Below are 20,651 nucleotides of genomic sequence, written 5' to 3'. Positions count from 1 at the left end.
GTGTGGAACTGTACCCCAGTGAGAGTCAGTTTGTGTGGAACTATACCCCAGAGAGAGTCAGTGTGTGTGGAACTGTACCCCAGAGAGAGTCAGTGTGTGAGGAAATGCACACCTTTGAGAGTCAGTGTGTTGTGACATGTACCCCAGTGAGAGTCAGTGTGTGTGGGACATGTTCCCCAGTGAGAGTCAGTGTGTGAGGAACTATACCCCAGTGAGAGTCAGTGTATGTGGAGCTGTACCCCAGTGAGAGTCAGTGTGTGTGGAACTGTACCCCAGTGAGAGCCAGTTTTTGTGGAACTGTACCCCAGTGAGAGTCAGTGTGCGTGGAACTGTACCCCAGTGAGAGTCAATGTGTGTGAAACTGTACCCAGGTGAGAGTCAGTTAGTGTGGAACTGTACCCCACAGTGAGTCAGTGTGTGTGGAAGTGTACCCCAGTGAGAGTCAGTGTGTGTGGAACTGTACCCCAGAGAGAGTCAGTGTGTGTGGAATTGTACCCCAGTGTGAGTCAGTGTTTGTGGAACTGTCCTCCTGTGAGAGTCAGTGTTTGTGGAACTATACCCCAGTGAGAGACAGTATGTGTGGAGCTGTACGCCAGAGACAGTCAGTGTGTGTCGGACATGTACCCCAGTGAGAGTCAGTGTTTGAGGAACTGCACCCCAGTGAGAGTCAGTGTGTGTGCAACTGTACCCCAGTTAGAGTCAGTTTGTGAGGAAATGTAACCCATTGAGAGTCAATGTGTGTGGAGCTGTACCCCAGTGAGAGTCAGTGTGTGAGGGACATGTACCCCAGTGAGAGTCAGTGTGGGTGGGACATGTACCCCAGTGAGAGTCAGTGTGTGTGGGACATGTACCCCAGTGAGAGTCAGTGTGGGTGGGACATGTACCCCAGTGAGAGTCAGTGTGTGAGGAACTATACCCCGGTGAGAGTCAGTGTGTGTGGAACTCTACCCCAGTGAGAGCCATTTTTTGTGGAACTGTACCCCAGTGAGAGACAGTGTGTGTGGAGCTGTACCCCAGAGTGAGACAGTGTGTGTGGAACTGTACCCCAGTGAGAGTCAGTGTTTGTGGAACTGTACCCCTGTGAGATTCAGTGTTTGTGGAACTATACCCCAGTGAGAGTCAGTATGTGTGGAGCTGTACGCCAGAGACAGTCAGTGTGTGTGGGTCATGTACCCCCAGTGTGTGTCAGTGTGTGAGGAACTGCACCCCAGTGAGAGTCAGTGTGTGAGGACATGTACCCCAGTGAGAGTCAGTGTGTGTGGAGCTGTACCCCAGTGAGAGTCAATGTGTGTGGAACTGTACCCCAGTGAGAGTCAGTGAGTGTGGAACTGTACCCAAGAGAGAGTCAGTGTGTTTGGAACTGTACCCCAGAGAGACTCAGTGTGTGAGGAACTGTACCCCAGTGAGAGTCAGTGAGTGTGGAACTGTACCCCAGTGAGAGTTAGTGTGTGTGGAACTGTACCCCAGTGAGAGCCAGTATTTGTGGAACTGTACCCCAGTGAGAGTCAGTGTGTGTGGATCTGTACCCCAGTGAGAGTCACTGTGTGTGGAACTGTACCCCAGTGAAAGTCAGTGTGTGTGGAACAGTACCCCAGAGAGAGTCAGTGTGTGTGCAACTGTACCCCAGTGAGAGTCGGTGTTTGTGGAAATGTACCCCTGTGAGGGTCAGTGTTTGTGGAACTATACCCCAGTGAGAGTCAGTGTGTGTGGAGCTGTACGCCAGAGACAGTCAGTGTGTGTGTGACTTGTACCCCAGTGTGAGTCAGTGTGTTAGGAACTGCACCCCAGTGAGAGTCACTGTGTGTGGAACTGTACCCCAGTGAGAGTCAGTTTGTGAGGAACTGTACCCCAGTGAGAGTCAATGTGTGTGGAGCTGTACCCCAGTGAGAGTCAGTGTGTGTGGGACATGTACCCCAGTGAGAGTCAGTGTGTGAGGACATGTACCCCAGTGAGAGTCAGTGTGTGAGGACATGTACCCCAGTGAGAGTTAGTGTGTGTGGAGCTGTACCACAGTGAGAGTCAATGTGTGTGGAACTGTACCCCAGTGAGAGTCAGTGAGTGTGGAACTGTACCCCAGAGAGAGTCAGTGTGTTTGGAACTGTACCCCAGACAGAGTCAGTGTGAGAGTAACTGTGCGCCAGTGAGAGTCAGTGAATGTGGAACTGTGCCCCAGTGAGAGTCAGTGTGTGTGGAACTGTACCCCAGTGAGAGTCAGTGTTCGTGGAACTGTACCCCAGTGAGAGTCAGTGTGTGTGGGACCCTTACCCCAGTGAGAGTCAGTGTGTGTGGAACTGTACTCCAATGAGAGTCAATGTGTGTGGAACTGTACCCCAGTGAGAGTAGGTTAGTGTGGAACTGTAACACAGAGATAGTCAGTGTGTGTGGAACTGTACCCCAGAGAGACTCAGTGTGTGAGGAACTGTAACCAGGTGAGGTTCAGTGTGAGTGGAACTGTACCCCAGTGAGAGTCAGTGTGTGTGGAACTGTACCCCAGAGAGAGTCAGTTTGTGTAGAGCTGTACCCCAGTGAGAGTCAATGATTGAGGAACTATTCCCCAGTGAGTGTCAATGAGTGAGGAACTGTACCCCAGTGAGAGTCAGTGTGTGTGGAACTTTACCCCAGAGAGAGTCAGTGTGTGTGGGACATGTACCCCAGTGAGAGTCAGTGTGTGTGCAACTGTACCCCAGAGAGAGTCAGGGTGTGAGGAACTGTACCCCAGTGAGAGTCAGTGTGTGTGGGACATGTACACCAGTGAGAGTCAGTGAGTGTGGAACTTTACCCCAGTGAGAGTCAGTGCTTGTGGAACTGTACCCCAGTGAGAGTCAGTGAGTGTGGAACTGTACCCCATTGAGAGTCAGTGTTTGTTGAACTGTAACCCAGTGATAGTCAGTTAGTGTGGAACTGTAGCCCAGTGAGAGACAGTGAATGTGGAACTGTGCCCCAGTGAGAGTCAGTGTATGTGGAACTGTACCCCAGTGAGAGTCAGTGAGTGTGGAACTGTACCCCAGAGAGAGTGAGTGTGTTTGGAACTGTACCCCAGTGAGAGTCAGTGTGTGTGGAACTGTACCCCAGAGAGAGTCAGTGTGTGAGGAACTGTTCCCCATTGAGAGTCAGTGTGTGTGGGACATGTACCCCAGTGAGAGTCAGTGTGTGTGGAACTGTACCCCAGTGAGAGTCAGTGTGTGTGGAGCTGTACCCCAGTGAGAGTCAGTGTGTTTGGAACTGTACCCCAGTGAGAGTCAGTGTGTGTGGGACATGTACCCCAGTGAGAGTCAGTGTGTGTGGGACTTGTACCCCAGTGAGAGTCAATGTGTGTGGGACATGTACCCCAGTGAGAGTCAGTGTGTGTGGAACTGTACCCCAGTGAGAGACAGTGTGTGTGGAACTGTACCCCAGAGAGAGTCAGTGTGTGTGGAACTGTACCCCAGTGAGAGTCAATGAGTGAGGAACTGTAACCCAGTGAGAGTCAGTGTGAGTGGAACTGTACCCCAGTGATTGTCAGTGATTGTGGAACTGTACCCCAGTGAGTTTCAGTGTGTATGGAACTGTACCCCTGTGAGAGTCAGTGTGTGTGGATCTTTACCCCAGTGAGTGTCAGTGTGTATGGAACTGTAACTCAGTGAGAGTCAGTGTGTGTGGAGCTGTACCCCAGTGAGAGTCAGTGTGTGAGGAACTGTACCCCAGTGAGAGCCAGTGTTTGTGGAACTGTACCCCAGTGAGAGTCAGTGTGTGTGGAGCTGTACCCCAGCGAGAGTCAATGTGTGTGGAACTGTACCCCACTGAGAGTCAGTTAGTGTGGAACTGTACCCCAGAGAGAGTCAGTGTGTGAGGAACTGTACCCCAGTGAGAGTCAGTGTGTGTGAAGCTTTACCCCAGTGAGAGTCAGTGTGTGGAACTGTAACCCAGTGAGAGTCAGTGTGTGTGGGAAATGTACCACAGTGAGAGTCAGTGTGTGTGGAACTGTACCCCAGTGAGAGTCAGTGTGTGTGGGACATTTACCACAGTGAGAGTCAGTGTGTGTGGGACATGTACCCCAGTGAGAGTCATTGTGTGATGACATGTACCCCAGTTAGAGTCAGTGTGTGTGTAGCTGTACCCCAGTGACAGTCAGTGTTTGTGGAACAGTACCCCAGTGAGAGTAAGTGTGTGTGGAACTGTACCCCAGTGAGAGTCAGTGTTTGTGGAACTGTACCCCAGTGAGAGTCAGTGTGTGTGGGACACTTACCCCAGTGAGAGTCAGTGTGTGTGGAACTGTACCCCAGTGAGAGTCAGTTTGTGTGGAACTGTACCCCAGTGAGAGTCAGTGTGTGTGGAACTGTACCCCAGTGAGAGTCAGTGTGTGTGGAACTGTACCCCGGAGAGAGTCATTCTGTGTGGAACTGTACCCCATAGAGAGTCTGTGTGTGAGGAAATGTACCCCAGTGAGAGTCATTGTGTGTGGAGCTGTACCCCAGTGAGAGTCAGTGAGTGTGGGACTGTACCCCAGTGAGAGTCTTTGTGTGTGGGACATGTACCTCAGTGAGAGTCAGTGATCGTGGAGCTGTACCCCAGAGAGAGCCAGTGTGTGTGGAACTGTACCCCAGAGAGAGTCAGTGTGTGAGGAACTGTACCCCAGTGAGAGTCAGTGTGTGTGGAGGTGTACCCCAGTGAGAGTCAGTGTGTGTGGAACTGTACCCCAGTGAGAGCCAGTGTTTGTGCAACTGTACCCCAGTGAGAGTCAGTGTGTGTGGAGCTGTACCACAGTGAGAGTCAAAGTGTGTGGAACTGTACCCCAGTGAGAGTCAGTTATTGAGGAACTGTACCCAAGAGTGAGTCATTTTATGTGGAACTGTACCCCAGTGAGAGTCAGTGTGTGTGGAACTGTACCCCAGAGAGAGTCAGTGTGTGTGGAACTGTACCCAAGTGAGAGACAGTGTTTGTGGAACTGTACCCCTGTGAGAGTCAGTGTTTGTGGAACTGTACCCCAGTGAGAGTCAGTGTGTGTGGAACTGTGCCCCAGTGAGATTTAGTGTGTGTGGAAATCTCCCCCAGTGAGAGTCAGTGTGTGCGGAACTGCACCCCAGTGAGAGTCAGTGTGTGTGGAACTGTACCCCAGTGAGAGTCAGTTTGTGAGGAACTGTACCCCAGTGAGAGTCAGTGAGTGTGGAACTGTACCCCAGAGAGAGTCAGTGTGTTTGGAACTGTACCCCAGTGAGAGTCAGTGAGTGTGGAACTGTACCCCAGAGAGAGTCAGTGTGTGTGGAACTGTACCCCAGTGAGAGTCAGTGTTTGTGGAACTGTACCCCAGTGAGAGTCAGTGTTTGTGGGACCCTTACCCCAGTGAGAATCAGTGTGTGTGGAACTGTACCCCAGTGAGAGTCAATGTGTGTGGAACTGTACCCCAGTGAGAGTCAGTTATTGTGGAACTGTACCCCACAGAGAGTCAGTGTGTGTGGAACTGTACCCCAATGAGAGTCAGTGTGTGTGGAACTGTACCCCAGTGAGAGTCAGTGTGTGTGGAACTGTACACCAGTGAGAGTCAGAGTGTGTGGAACTGTACCCCAGTGAGAGTCAGTGTGTGTGGGACATGTACCACAGTGAGAGTCAGTGTGTGTGGAACTGTACCCCAGTGAGAGTCAGTGTGTGTGGGACATGTACCACAGTGAGAGTCAGTGTGTGTGGGACATGTACCCCAGTGAGAGTCAGTGTGTGAGGACATTTACCCCAGTGAGAGTCAGTGTGTGTGGAGCTGTACCCCAGTGAGAGTCAGTGTGTGAGGACATTTACCCCAGTGAGAGTCAGTGTGTGTGGAACTGTACCCCAGTGACAGTTAGTGTTTGTGGAACTGTACCCCAGTGAGAGTCAGTGTGTGTGGAACTGTACCCCAGTGAGAGTCAGTGTTTGTGGAACTGTACCCCAGTGAGAGTCAGTGTGTGTGGGACACTTACCCCAGTGAGAGTCAGTGTGTGTGGAAATGTACCCCAGTGAGAGTCAGTGTGTTTGGACTGTACCCCAGTGAGAGTCAGTGTGTGTGGAACTGTACCCCAGTGAGAGTCAGTGTGTGTGGAACTGTACCCCAGAGAGAGTCAGTCCGTGGGGAACTGTACCCCATAGAGAGTCTGTGTGTGAGGAAATGTACCCCAGTGAGAGTCAGTGTGTGTGGAGCTGTACCCCAGTGAGAGTCAGTGTGTGTGGGACTGTACCCCAGTGAGAGTCTGTGTGTGTGGACATGTACCTTAGTGATAGTCAGTGAGCGTGGAGCTGTACCCCAGAGAGAGTCAGTGTGTGTGGGACATGTACCCCAGTGAGAGTCAGTGTGTGTTGGACTGTACCCCAGAGAGAGTCAGTGTGTGAGGAACTGTACCCCAGTGAGAGTCAGTGTTTGTGGAACTGTACCCCAGTGAGAGCCAGTGTTTGTGGAACTGTACCCCAGTGAGAGTCAGTGTGTGTGGAGCTGTACCCCAGTGAGTGTCAATGTGTGTGGAACTGTACCCCAGTGAGAGTCAGTTATTGTGGAACTGTACCCAAGAGTGTGTCAGTTTGTGTGGAAATGTACCCCAGTGAGAGTCAGTGTGTGTGGAACTGTACCCCAGAGAGAGTCAGTGTGTGTGGAACTGTACCCCAATGAGAGACAGTGTTTGTGGAACTGTACCCCTGTGAGAGTCAGTGTTTGTGGAACTGTACCCCAGTGAGAGTCAGTGTTTGTGGAACTGTACCCCAGTGAGAGTCAGTGTGTGTGGAGCTGTACCCCAGTGAGAGTCAATGTGTGTGGAACTGTACCCCAGTGAGAGTCATTGTGGAACTGTACCCAAGTGTGTGTCAGTTTGTGTGGAACTGTACCCCAGTGAGAGTCAGTGTGTGTGGAACTGTACCCCAGAGAGAGTCAGTGTGTGTGGAACTGTACCCCAGTGAGAGACAGTGTTTGTGGAACTGTACACCTGTGAGAGTCAGTGTTTGTGGAACTGTACCCCAGTGAGAGTCAGTGTGTGTGGAACTGTGCCCCAGTGAGATTCAGTGTGTGTGGAACTCTCCCCCAGTGAGAGTCAGTGTGTGCGGAACTGCACCCCAGTGAGAGTCAGTGTGTGTGGAACTGTACCCCAGTGCGAGTCAGTTTGTGAGGAACTGTACCCCAGTGAGAGTCAGTGTGTGTGGAACTGTACCCCAGAGAGAGTCAGTGTGTTTGGAACTGTACCCCAGAAAGAGTCAGTGTGTGAGGAACTGTACCCCAGTGAGAGTTAGTGAGTGTGGAACTGTACCCCAGAGAGAGTCAGTGTGTGTGGAACTGTACCCCAGTGAGAGTCAGTGAATGTGGAACTGTGCCCCATTGTGAGTCAGTGTGTGTGGAACTGTACCCCAGTGAGAGTCAGTGTTTGTGGAACTGTACCCCAGTGAGAGTCAGTGTTTGTGGGACCCTTACCCCAGTGAGAGTCAGTGTGTGTGGAACTGTACCACAGTGAGAGTCAATGTGTGTGGAACTGTACCCCAGTGAGAGTCAGTTATTGTGGAACTGTACCCCAGAGAGAGTCAGTTTGTGTGGAACTGTACCCCAGAGAGAGTCAGTGTGTGAGGAACTGTACCCCAGTGAGAGTCAGTGAGTGTGGAACTGTACCCCAGTGAAACTCAGTGTGTGTGGAACTGTACCCCAGTGAGAGTCAGTGTGTTTGGGACCCTTACCCCAGTGATTGTCAGTGTGTGTGGGACCCATACCCCAGTGAGAGTCATTGTGTGTGGAACTGTACCCCAGTGAGAGTCAGTGTGTGTTGGACATGTACCCCAGTGAGAGTCAGAGTGTGTGGCACATGTACCCCAGTGAGAGTCAGTGTGTGTGGGACATGTACCCCAGTGAGAGTCAGTGTGTGTGGGACCCGTACCCCAGTGAGAGTCAGTGTGTGGGACTTGTACCCCAGTGAGAGTCACTGTGTGTGGGACATGTACCCCAGTGAGAGTCAGTGTGTGTGGGACATGTACCCCAGTGAGAGTCAGTGTGAGTGGGACGTGTACCCCAGTGAGAGTCAGTGTGTGTGGGACCCGTACTCCAGTGAGAGTCATTGTGTGGGACATGTACCCCAGTGAGAGTCAGTGTGTGTGGGACCCTTACCCAAGTGAGAGTCAGTGTCTTTGGAACTGTACTCCAGTTAGAGTCAGTGTGTGTGGAACTGTAACCAGGTGAGGTTCAGTGTGTTTGGAACTGTTCCCCAGTGAGAGTCAGCGTGTGTGGAACTGTACCCCAGTGATAGTCAATGAGTGAGGAACTGTACCCCAGTGAGTGTCAGTGTGTGTGGAACTGTACCCCAGTGAGTGTCAGTGTGTATGGAACTGTACCCCTGTGAGAGTCAGTGTGTGTGGAACTGTACCCCAGTGAGTGTCAGTGTGTGTGATACTGTACCCCAGTGAGAGTCAGTGTGTGTGGAACTGTATCTCAGTGAGAGTCAGTGTGTGTGGGTCTGGACCCCAGTGAGAGTCAGTATGTGTGGAACTGTACCCCAGTGAGAGTGAGTGTGTGGAACTGTACGCCAGTGAGAGTCAGAGCGTATGGAACTGTACCCCAGTGAGAGTCAGTGTGTGGAACTGTACGCCAGTGAGAGTCAGAGCGTATGGAACTGTACCCCAGTGAGAGTCAGTGTGTGGAACTGTACGCCAGTGAGAGTCAGAGCGTATGGAACTGTACCCCAGTGAGAGTCAGTGTGTGGAACTTAACGCCAGTGAGAGTCAGAGCGTATGGAACTGTACCCCAGTGAGATTCAGCGTGTGTGGAACTGGTCACCAGTGACAGTCAGTGTGTGGAACTGTACCCCAGTGAGAGTCAGTGAGTGTGGAACTGTACCCCAGAGAGAGTCAGTGTGTGTGGAACTGTACCCCAGAGAGAGTCAGTGTGTTTGGGACTGTACCCCAGTGAGAGTCAGTGTGTGTGGGACATGTACCCCAGTGAGAGACAGTGAGTGTGGAACTGTACCCCAGAGAGAGTCAGTGTGTGAGGAACTGTACCCCAGTGAGAGTCAGTGTGTGTGGAACTGTACCCCAGTGAGAGTCAGTGTGTGTGGGACCCTTACCCCAGTGAGAGGCAGTGTGTGTGGGACATGTACCCCAGAGAGAGTCAGTGTGTGTGGAACTGTACCCCAGTGAGAGTCAGTGTGTGTGGGACCCTTACCCCAGTGAGAGGCAGTGTGTGTGGGACATGTACCCCAGTGAGAGTCAGTGTGTGTGGAACTGTACCCCAGTGAGAGTCATTGAGTGTGGAGCTGTACCCCAGAGAGAGTCAGTGTGTGTGGAACTGTACCCCAGTGAGAGTCAGTGTGTGTGGGACCCTTACCCCAGTGAGAGGCAGTGTGTGTGGGACATGTACCCCAGAGAGAGTCAGTGTGTGTGGAACTGTACCCCAGTGAGAGTCAGTGTGTGTGGGACCCTTACCCCAGTGAGAGGCAGTGTGTGTGGGACATGTACCCCAGTGAGAGTCAGTGTATGAGGAACTGTACCCCAGTGAGAGTCAGTGTGTGTGGGACCCGTACCCCAGTGAGATTCAGTGTGTGTGGGACTGTACCCCAGTGAGAGTCAGTGTGTTTTGGACCTGTACCCCACTGAGAGTCAGTGTGTGTGGAACTGTACCCCAGTGAGAGTCAGTTTTTGTGGAACTGTACCCCAGTGAGAGTCAGTTTTTGTGGAACTGTACCCCAATGAGAGTCAGTGTGTGTGGAGCTGTACCCCAGAGAGAGTCAGTGTGTGTGGGACATGTACCCCAGTGAGAGACAGTGAGTGTGGAACTGTACCCCAGAGAGCGTCAGTGTGTGTGGGACATGTAGCCCAGTGCGAATTTTATTGGGAGTTTTTGGAAGTGTAATTGATTCTCAGTTCTGATAATTGCAATTCATTCCATTTCAGATGAAACCTCTTTTGAGGCTGGAATTCGAGTCCAGATTCATAGTCAGAACGAACCACCCTACATCCATCAGCTGGGATTTGGAGTTCCTCCTGGATTCCAAACCTTCGTATCCTGTCAGGAACAAAGGGTATTTCAAACTAATCACTTGCGTTTAATTGAATTTCTTAACCTCAGTAACAGTTAGCATAGAGGGAGCTTTACGCTTTACTCTGTATCTAACCCCGTGCTGTACCTGTCCTGGGAGTGTTTGATGGGGACAGTGTAGAGGGAGATTTACTCTGTATCTAACCCCGTGCTGTACCTGTCCTGGGAGTGTTTGATGGGGACAGTGTAGAGGGAGATTTACTCTGTATCTAACCCCGTGCTGTACCTGTCCTGGGAGTGTTTGATGGGGACAGTGTAGAGGGAGTTTTACTCTGTATCTAACCCCGTGCTGTACCTGTCCTGGGAGTGTCTGAATGGTTGCAGTGTTCCTGTTAATCTCTTTCTCTCCTTCTTTCTATTCAGTTGACATATTTGCCCCAGCCGTGGGGTGACTGCCGCTCAAGTTTAAAGGGGCACCTTCTCCCTGGATATGATGACTACAGTCTTACAGCATGTCGCATCCACTGTGAAAAGGAGGCTGTGGTGAGGAATTGCCACTGTCGGATGGCCCACATGCCAGGTATAGTGAGCCTGATCATCCACACTGCTGAGTTCCTCTACATGATGGCAGCGTTCCTGGTCACACGGAGAGCCTGAATCAGGGATTACTGAGCGATATAATATCGACATGTCAAGTACTAACCAGCAATAGACAGGATTGTTATTGCAATAGCTGATTAGATATAAATATATTCAGATAGTCCAACATAAATTTATTAATGGGATTCATCTGGGACACAATTTTGACCCAGCGACAGTGAAGGAACGGCGATATATTTCCAAGTCAGGATGGTGAGTGACTTGGAGGGGAACTTCCAGGTGGTGGTGTTCCCATCTATCTGCTGCCCTTGTCCTTCTAGATGGTAGTGGTCATGGGTTTGGAAGGTGCTGTCTAAGGAGCCTTGGTGAGTTGCTGCAGTGCATCTTGTAGATGGTACACACACTGCTGCTACTGTGTGTCGGTGTTGGAGTGGGTGGATGTTTGTGTTGGGGGAGTAGTTTGTCACCTAGTTTCCACTTTGAATAGTATTTCGATCTGTCTTTGGTTAACTCGTGGCCTGATCTGGATTGAGAAGGTTTCCCACTACTTGTGAATGACTTAGACCTAACTCTGATGGCTTTTTCAAACGCTCCTTCCTGAGGTAAGTACATCTCTCCCTTGTACAGACTATTCAATCGACTCTTCTCAGTCTCTAGCACATTGCTGTCGAGGTCACTGGTACATCATGATACACATGACCATCTCATTACCATAACTATTAACCCATTACTCTACATCCCCCCCAAGTATAATGTCAACTTTTTCATGACAATCTTAAGCTATTTTCTGAAACTATTTATGTAACATTTTCAAACTCCTGTAAGCCTATCCAACTCCTCCCCTTCCCCCAACCCTCCCCCCCCCCCACCGCAAGTCATTGTCGTAAAGGGCTTCAATCTCACACAGTGTTCTCGGCCCTCTGGGAGGGGGGGTATTGTAGACATGAGCAGCCGCTCCTCTTTTCCCTGAAAGATAAGCACATGGTGGAGTGGGATAGCAGCTTTCCATGATTGCTGTTCACAGGGCTGGGATCTCTAAGGTGACTGAATTGTAAGGGTCATGAAACGTTTTCAATGAAAGACTGATTGGAGAGAGAAGACCTCAGGACATGGGCAATGTCTTGAATAGGAAGAGGGCAAAATAACGTTCTCTCTGAAATCTTCTGCTTCTCTTTGCAAACTGGGGAAAGGTCTGAGAAGATGAAGCATCTACAATTTTGATGAAGAACAACACAGCCAGATCATTCACTACTGCACTAAGGATGGAAAAGGTATTCAATCTCGGAGATTTGAATATACCTGGAAGGTGAACAGAAGACTGACAAAGCTCCTGTAGACATGGCAGGACAGGAAGTCAATACAACACCCTGATTATGCTTAGGGTCCATCTCTCACTTTCTGTAGGTAGTGGGAACATTACCACAAAAACAAAAATACCAGGAAAAACTCAGCAGGTCTGACAGCATCTGCGGAGAGGAGTACAGTTAACGTTTTGAGTCCGTATGACTCTTCAACAGAACTAAGGAAAAATAGAAGAGAGGTGAAATATAAGCTGGTTTAAAGGGGGATGGGACAAGTAGAGCTAGATAGAGGGCCAGTGATAGGCAGAGATAACCAAAAGATGTCATTGAAGAAACATTACCATGCTTGATTCAGCGTGAGGCCACTTGGCTGTAGGCAACAGCTGCCAGTGTCACTATAAGAAGGTAAGACAACACCAACTTCCCTGTCACTTGCCATTTTAACACTCCACCCTGCCCTCATGCCCACATGTCTGTCCTTGGCCTGCTGCATTGTTCCAATGAAGCTCAACGCAAACTGGAGGAACAGCACCCCATCTTCCGACTAGGCACTTTACAGCCTTCCTGACTTAATATTGAATTCAACAATTTTAGATCATGAACTCTCTCCTCCATCCCCACCCCTTTTCCGATCCCTCTCTTTCCAATCATTTATATTTTTTAATATATTTTTCTTTTCCCACCTATTTCCATTATTTTTAAGTGTATTTCCATCCATTGTTTCATCTCTACCTTTTAGCTTATTTCGATCCTTCCTCCCACCCCACCCCCACTAGGGCTATCTGTACCTTGCTCGTCCTGCTTTCTACCCTTAATGTCCCCATTAGCACATTCCATAGTGAATATCACCACCGTCAACACCTCTTTATTCTTTTGTCTTTTGCAATCGCTCCTTTGCCTCCACCTATCACTGGCCCTCTATCCAGCTCTGCCTGCCCCAACCCCCTTAAACCAGCTTATATTTCACCTCTTTTCTATATTTCCTTAGTTCTGTTGAAGAATCATACGGACTTGAAACATTAACTGTCTCCCCCTCCGCAGATGCTGCCAGACCTGCTGAGTTTTTCCAGGTATTTTTGTTTTTGGTCTGCAGAAACTCTAGTAGTTTGATCCAATTTGGAATAAAATGTTTTGTTGTCCCTGGGCAGCTCACTGTGGTCAGCCAGTGATATACTTGGCATCTCATTGGCGGGTTTGGTGGGAGTGATATACTTGGCATCTCATTGGCGGGTGCGGTGGGACCAATATTGAACTCAGTTTTTCAGTTACAAACACAGCTGACTGCTCAGAAAAGACGACAGAGACTTTGTGTTCTTTGGCAGTAGATTCAAAGAGCACACCGATCTCTAGGACCTCATCTTCCAACAGATCACTCATTGCTACAATGGCCTCTTTCTCATGATCTTCTTCAGGAAAGAGCCACCCTCAGTCTGGAAGCTCCTCGAGTGGATGGGTCACCATCTCCTTCAGTGCCTTTGTTTCTCTGCCTTCTAGCCTGTCTTCAAAGTGAGCTGAGAGATCTACAACCACCTCCTCAGCTCCAGGGCATGGTAGGTGATGAAGCTCAAATACTTCCCTTAGCCTGAAGTCGGAGGTTGGGATCTCCAGTTCCTGATGAGCCTTGGGCCCTTTGGAGATGTGTCAAGGGGGAGATGGCTGCACTGGCATGGTTGGTTTATTTTACCTTCTTCATCCAGGGACTTGTCCTGCACAGAAAACAAGGGAGGGCAAAAGGCACAATTTTTGTTATTTTGGGACCATCTCCTTTTTTTATTGGTTATGCTTCAGTTGTACAGGGCACTGGCCACATCTGGAATACTGTGTACAGCATCTGTCTCCTTATTTAAGGAAGGATGTAAATGCGTTGGAAGCAGTTCAGAGAAGGTTTACCAGACAGATACCTGGAATGGGTGGGTTGTCTTATGAGTAAAGGTTGGACAGGTTAGGCTTGTATCTACTGGAGTTCAGATGGGTAAGAGGCAGCTTCATTGAAACATATAAGATCCTGAGGGGTCTTGACAGGGTGGATGTGGAGATGTTTCCTCTTGTGGGAGAATCTAGAACTAGGGGTCACTGTTTAAAAGTAAAAGCGTCACTCATTTAAGACAGAGATGAGGAGGATTTTTTTCACTCAGAGGTTCTGTGAGTCTTTGGAATTCCCTTCCTCAAAAGGTGGTTGAAGCACTTTGAATATTTTTAAGGCAGAGCTAGATAGATTCTTGATTAACAAAGGGGTGAAAGATTATTGTGGGCAGGCAGGAGAATATAATCAGGTCAGCCATAATCTTATTGAATGGTGGAGAAGGCTTGAAGGGCAAGTGACCTACTCCTGCTCCTAATTCATATGTTTGTATGTTTACTCATTCACGGGATGTGGGTCTTCGCTGGCTGGACCAGCATTTATTATCCATCCCTAATTGCCCCTTGAGAAGGTGGTGGTGAGCTGCCTTCTTGAACGGCTGCAGTCCGTGTGGTGTAGGTACACCCACAGTGCTGTTAGGGAGGGAGTTCCAGGAGAAAAACAAAAATTGCTGGAAAAACTCAGCAGGTCTGACAGCATCTCTGGAGAGAGAGACAGAGATAACGTTTCGAGTCCGTATGACTCTTCTTCAGGCAAAGATGCAGGCTGGGTGACCACTTTGCAGAACACCTTCATTCTGTCCACAAGAATGACCCAGACCTCCCTGTCACTTGCCACTTTAACACTCCACCCTGCTCTCATGCCCACATGTCCGTCCTTGGCCTGCTGCATTGTTCCAGTGAAGCTCAACGCGAACTGGAGGAACAGCACCTCATCTTCCAACTAGGCACTTTACAGCCTTCCAGACTGAATATTGAGTTCAACAACTTTAGATCATGAACTCTCTTCCATCCCCACCTCCTTTCAGATTCCCCCTTTTAAAAAATATTTATTTTTAAATTTTTATCTTTACGTTTTCCCCCACCTATTTCTATTATTATTTTTAAAATTTACTTCCATTCATTGTTTTATCCCTAACTTTTAGCCTATTTTGATCCTTGTTCCCACACCGTCTCCTCCCCCCAACACCCCACCCTCCACCCCACCCCCACTAGGGCCATCTGTCAGTTGCTCATCCTACTTTCTACTCTTAATGTCCCCATTAGCACCTCCTTTAGCCAGTATCACCACCATCAACACCCCTTTGACCTTTTGTTTATGACATCTTTCACAATCTCTCCTTTGGCTCTCTATCCAGCTTCATCTATCCCAGCTCCTTAATCAATATAAATTTCACCAGATTTCTAGTTCTCTTTAGTTCTGAAGAAGAGTCATATGGACTCGAAACGTTAACTCTGTCTCTCTCTCCACAGATGCTGTCAGACCTGCTGAGTTTTTCCAGGAGTTTTTGTTTTTGTTTCAGATTTCCAGCATCTGCAGTATTTTGCTTTTATCTTAGGGAGTTCCAGGATTCTGACCCAGCGACAGTGAGGGAACAGCTGATATATTTCCAAGTCAGGATGGTGAGTGACTTGGAGGGGAACTTCCAGGTGGTGGTGTTCCCATCTATCTGCTGTCCTTGTCCTTCTAGATGGTAGTGGTTGTGGGTTCGGAAGGCGCTGTTGAAGGAGCCTTGGTGAGTGTTAGGAAATAGAGATAGTTTAAGTAAGTTATATTGGTGTTTGTGGGTGTTAGGAATGAGGTTTAGCTTTAAAGCGTAAGTTTGATTTGTATTTCTGTATCTGTGTCAAATTGAATTTGAGTTTCACTTTACAAAGTACATTTGCAATAAGAGCTTTATGACCATTGCAGCTAAGTTAAACAAACAAGAAAATGTTAAAATGTTTGGTTGTTCACTTTGTCGGGAAGAACAAAAAAGCAGAGTATTACTTAAATGGAGAACGGCTGCAGAATTCGGAGGTGCAGAGGGATCTGGGTGTTCTAGTGCATGAATCACAAAAAGTTACTATGCAGGTACAGCGAGTAATTAAGAAGGCTAATGGAATACTATCCTTTATTATGAGAGGGATTGAATATAAAAGTAAGGATGTTATGCTTCAGATATACAGGGCATTGGTGAGACCGCACCTCGAATACTGTGAGCAGTTTTTGTCTCCTTATTTAAGGAAGGATGTAAATGTATTGGAGGCGGTTCAGAGGAGGTTTACGAGATTGAAACCTGGAATGAGTGGGTTGTATTATGAGGAAAGGTTGGACAGACTGGGCTTGTTTCCACTGGAGTTTAGAAGAGTGAGGGGTGATTTGATTGAAGTTTACAAGATCCTGAGCGGCCTTGACAAGGTGGATGTGGGAAGGATGTTTCCTCTTGTGGGTGAGTCCAGAACTAGGGGGCAGTGTTTAAAATTAGGGGTCACCCTTTTAGGACAGAGATGAGGAGAACTTTTTTCTCTCAGAGGGTTGTGGGACTTTGGAACTCTCTGCCTCAGAAGGTGGTGGAGGCGGGGGGCATTGAATATTTTTAAGGCGGAGGTAGATAGATTCTTGTTAGACAAGGGAATCAAAGGTTATCAGGGGCAGATGGGAATGTGGAAATCGAAACGCAAGAAGATCAGCCATGATCTTATTGAGTGGCAGAGCAGGCTCGAGGGGCTGAATGGTCTACTCCTGTTCCTATTTCTTATGTTCTTATCGTTATGTTCTAAGAGAAGAGAAACTGTGCTGTTGCCTAGCAGCATGGGTCCAGAGATGCAGGTCCCTCCCACAGACACACATAGAAGAAACTAGAAACAGCAGTTTGATTTGGAAGCTGTTTGAGTTTGGTTGGTTTTGGAAGTAGCTGCCAAGAGACTCTGGAGCAAAGGGGACAGATAGCCAATCCCAAACCAAAGCAAACTAAAATCCAAGGGAGTGGAACAGGCGAACATCCCAAGCTGACCTTCTTGTCAAAGGGAAGGACAGGATCTTGGTCCTGTTAAGTGAAGTTGAGAGTGAGGGGCAGAGAGAAAGGCTCCAAGCTTCAGAGTTAAAGAGGCTAAAGCTGCAGAAAGCAGATTTAAAGTGAAAACAGCTTGCAAGAGGCAAGAAGGTCCAAAAAGGTGACTGAAGGTCTCTAACTCTTTGCTACGGGCATGTGAAGCCATGGTGTACTGTTGACAGATGAGTTAGAGAGACAGGAGTGTGTGGAAAACAGCTTGAATGCATGTGGTGACCCAGGGAAGAGGAACATCTGGAGAGTTACAAACCCTGGAGATGAACCCTTCTGGAAGGGATCTGAGAGAAAAGGTAAGTCTGGGAGAAAATTCCAAGGTGAGGTCTTGGAAAGTGGAGATTGAAGACCCTCATTTGAAAGAGGGGATTCAGTGAGACTGGTTGGCTGTCAGTGTGACAAGCATCTGAGTGCAGTTGAGAAGAGATCCATAGCATCTGTCTGGAGTGGTATCTGTCACTTGCTTTCAGAGTGTGGTGTGTCTGACCACAGGGTGCCATAGGTTTACATGGACTGTACTTACTGTAAACATTAGAGTGTAAGATAGCTGTAACTTGTGTTATCCTTACAAATCTGTATATTATCTGTAAAGGCATAGTTGTGGATGAAGGTGTATTTTAATATAGTTCATCTTTTCTTGTTGAAAAGAAATGTTTTATTCTTTTGTTAAAAGTTCACCAGCTGACTCCTGTGACTGGTCAGTAGCCACTCTCCACGTATCTAAACAAACAAATAAAAGTTTGGATCTATCAGTCTGGGTTCCACTCTGGGATCTGGCTTGTCCATGGGTAACCTCAGCTGGGCATCATTACGGTGAGTTCCTCCAGTGCAACTTGTAGATGGTACACACTGTGCATCGGTGGTGGAGGGAGAACATCAAGGTCAGATGACCTGAACCGTAGCGCCATTACCAAGTAGATGTCCCAGGGAACAGGACATTGGGGGGGGGAGGGGGGGGGGACAGGGAAAGGTCCCAGAAGGAAGCCCCAGTTAAGGGAAAAAGACAGGATCAGGAATAGGTCCCATTAAGTTAAGCTAAAATAAAGGAGCAGAGAAATAGGCTCCAAGTTAAAGAAAGAGCTGCGGGGAGCAGATTTGAAGTATAGTGGGCCCGAGGGAACCCCTGAAGATCTGAGAGGACAGCCAAGGGTTGGTGAATCCATGCTGGGGGCTGTTGGGGCAAAGGGACCCATTTGGAGCAGTGGTGCTCTGCTTGGCATGGCCGAGAAGCTGAGATTGTCCTTGGAAAGAGAAGCTTGACTGCACTTGGAGATCCAGGGGAAAGGAATCTCAGAAGGTGAGATTGAAATCCTGTGAGGTTGGCCATTGTTACAACCATCTGAGTGGGAGCGAATTTTGAAGAGAATTCCCAGGCGAGGTCTTCAAATGTGGAGATTGGAAACCCTTGTGAGAAGACAAAGTTTCAGTGAGATTGGTTGGCTCACATTATGACCAATGTCTGGGTGGGTTGTTAAGAAATCCATGGAACCTGCTTTGGTCACACCTGTTGTTTTTTGGGGAGTGTTCAGTGTGTATCAGACAGAGAAGAGAGGGATTTTAAGTTCCCTGAAAAGAAAAACTACAATGGGACAGTAATTAACTGAATAGCCAGTTATATTACTCAGTAAAGTGGTCAGATTAGCAGAGGTGCCACTAGAAGATGGAATTTAGGAAACTCATTTATTTGTTCCACAGTTGAAGAAACAGAGAGTTTAGAGAGAGCAGTTTTTGGGTGTCTCATGGGGAGATACAAGTTGGGTGAGAAACATCGAGTGAATGCTCAGGAATTCACTGGAAGAAAACCGGTTGCAACTGGTGCCAGTCCAAGCGAGGAGGCTTCCTGTGCCAAGCTGGTGCTAACTCTTCACTGGTTTGTGTGTCTGTGAAGATAATGCTGGGGTAAAGGAGTAACTGCAATTTGAATCATTTTCTTGTGTTAGTATTGAGATCTTTCCAATCTTTTTGCTGTATTATAGTTCACTTTTCTTGTTTAATTATGTTAAAAGTTCATCAGCAGACTCCTGTGATTTTGTTCAGTAACTTCTCTCCACGGTTTCTAAAAGAAGTTAGGATATATCAAGCCAGGTTTCACTCTGGGATCTGATAGGTCCAGTATTAGCGTCAGCTGGGATTGTAATAGGTGCTTCTGTAATCGAGGATGACCCACTGCTGAATGAATAAACCAACTGCTACTGGATTGGTTCATCACCCAATCTTAGGAATTCTCCCCTGAATAGAACCTGGCTGTCCTGCTGTAAGACTTGAATATGAGGTTCCATTTGCACTGATGTATGCACTGAACGCTTCCCAGGATGGTTTCAAAATCGGCAGGGGTCTCTTCCACCCCCTGTCTCAGGAGCACATTGACAGCAATGAACCTCACTGTGTAGAGGAACAAACCAACCCGTTGCTCCTACTCTTTGGAATGCAAACCCAACATTGTTCTATATCCCAGAGAGGGTTTTTTTCCCCACACACTCCAACCCTGGCCTCTCTGAGGACCTTTGAGGTCTGCAAACAGCTGCAAAAGGGGCAGTGACTGCTCGACTGTTGCGGACAACACTACTGATTCTCAGTGTGCCTGTCACCAAGGTAAGTCTCCTGATTTCTCCTTGGAAGAAGACTTCTTGCGATTTCTCTCATGAGTGTTCCGTTGATGGTACCAAATCATTGATAGATTAGTGTCATCACTGCTGCCACCATGTCTTGTGATTTGGCTTCCACTTTGAACAGTATTTGGATCTGTTTTCGGGTAACCTGTGGCCTGAAGGTTTCCCACTGCTTATGAGTGACTTAACTCTGCTGGCTTGGTCAAAAGCTCCTTTCTTTACCCTATAGTACGCACTGAGGTAAGTACATCTCTGTCCTGTCTCGACTATTCGGTCTGCTCTTCTCAGGCCCGAGCACTGAGCGCTAGAGAACTGCTGATGTCACTGTTACCTCATGATACACATCACCATCTCATTAACATAACTATTAACCCATTATTCTGCAGGGAGGGACAGTGGGGGTTTATGGTGGGGAGGGGGAGAGGGTGTTTATGGTGGGGGAGGGGAGTGGGTGTTTATGGTGGGGGAGGGGGAGTGGGTGTTTATGGTGGGGGAGGGGGAGTGGGTGTTTATGGTGGGGGAGGGGAGTGGGTGTTTATAGTGGGGGAGGGCAGTGGGTGTTTATAGTGGGGGAGGGCAGTGGGTGTTTATGGTGGGGGAGGGGGAGTGGGTGTTTATGGTGGGGGAGGGGAGTGGGTGTTTATGGTGGGGGTGGGGTGTTTATGGTGGGGGAGGGGAGTGGGTGTTTATGGTGGGGTAGGGGGAGAGGGTGTTTATGGTGGGGGAGGGGAGTGGGTGTTTATGGTGGGGGAGGGGGAGTGGGTGTTTATGGTGGGGGTGGGGGAGTGGGTGTTTATGGTGGGGGAGGGGGAGTGGGTGTTTATGGTGGGGGAGGGGGAGTGGGTGTTTATGGTGGGGGTGGGGGAGTGGGTGTGTATGTTGGGGGTGGGTGAGTGGGTGTTTATGGTGGGGGAGGGGGAGTGGGTGTTTATGGTGGGGGAGGGGGAGTGGGTGTTTATGGTGGGGTGGGGAGTGGGTGTTTATGGTGGGGGAGGGGGAGTGGGTGTTTATGGTGGGGGAGGGGGAGTGGGTGTTTATGTTGGGGGAGGGGAGTGGGTGTTTATGGTGGGGGAGGGGATTGGGTGTTTATGGTGGGGGAGGGGGAGTGGGTGTTTATGGTGGGGGAGGGGGAGTGGGTGTTTATGGTGGGGGAGGGGAGTGGGTGTTTATGGTGGGGGAGGGGAGTGGGTGTTTATGGTGGGGGAGGGGAGTGGGTGTTTATGGTGGGGGAGGGGAGTGGGTGTTTATGGTGGGGGTGGGTGTTTATGGTGGGGGAGGGGGAGTGGGTGTTTAT

The 20,651-nt window shown here is 49.0% G+C and overlaps 1 protein-coding gene across 1 annotated transcript in view; it reads left to right on the top strand.

The window, feature by feature from the left end:
- asic4a (acid-sensing (proton-gated) ion channel family member 4a) overlaps positions 1–20,651 on the top strand; it is a 754,228-nt gene that overhangs the window by 556,359 nt on the left and 177,218 nt on the right. Inside the window, exons 8-9 of the mRNA XM_041201177.1 lie at positions 9,856–9,983; positions 10,364–10,520. Of these exons, the coding sequence (XP_041057111.1) occupies positions 9,856–9,983; positions 10,364–10,520 (285 nt within the window). The remainder of the gene's footprint in view (positions 1–9,855; positions 9,984–10,363; positions 10,521–20,651) is intronic.

This window comes from Carcharodon carcharias, chromosome 12 (assembly GCF_017639515.1).
Source record: "Carcharodon carcharias isolate sCarCar2 chromosome 12, sCarCar2.pri, whole genome shotgun sequence".
In the NCBI taxonomy this organism is placed as follows: Eukaryota; Metazoa; Chordata; class Chondrichthyes; order Lamniformes; family Lamnidae; genus Carcharodon; species Carcharodon carcharias.
This window is presented reverse-complemented; position numbering and strand designations above follow the sequence as displayed.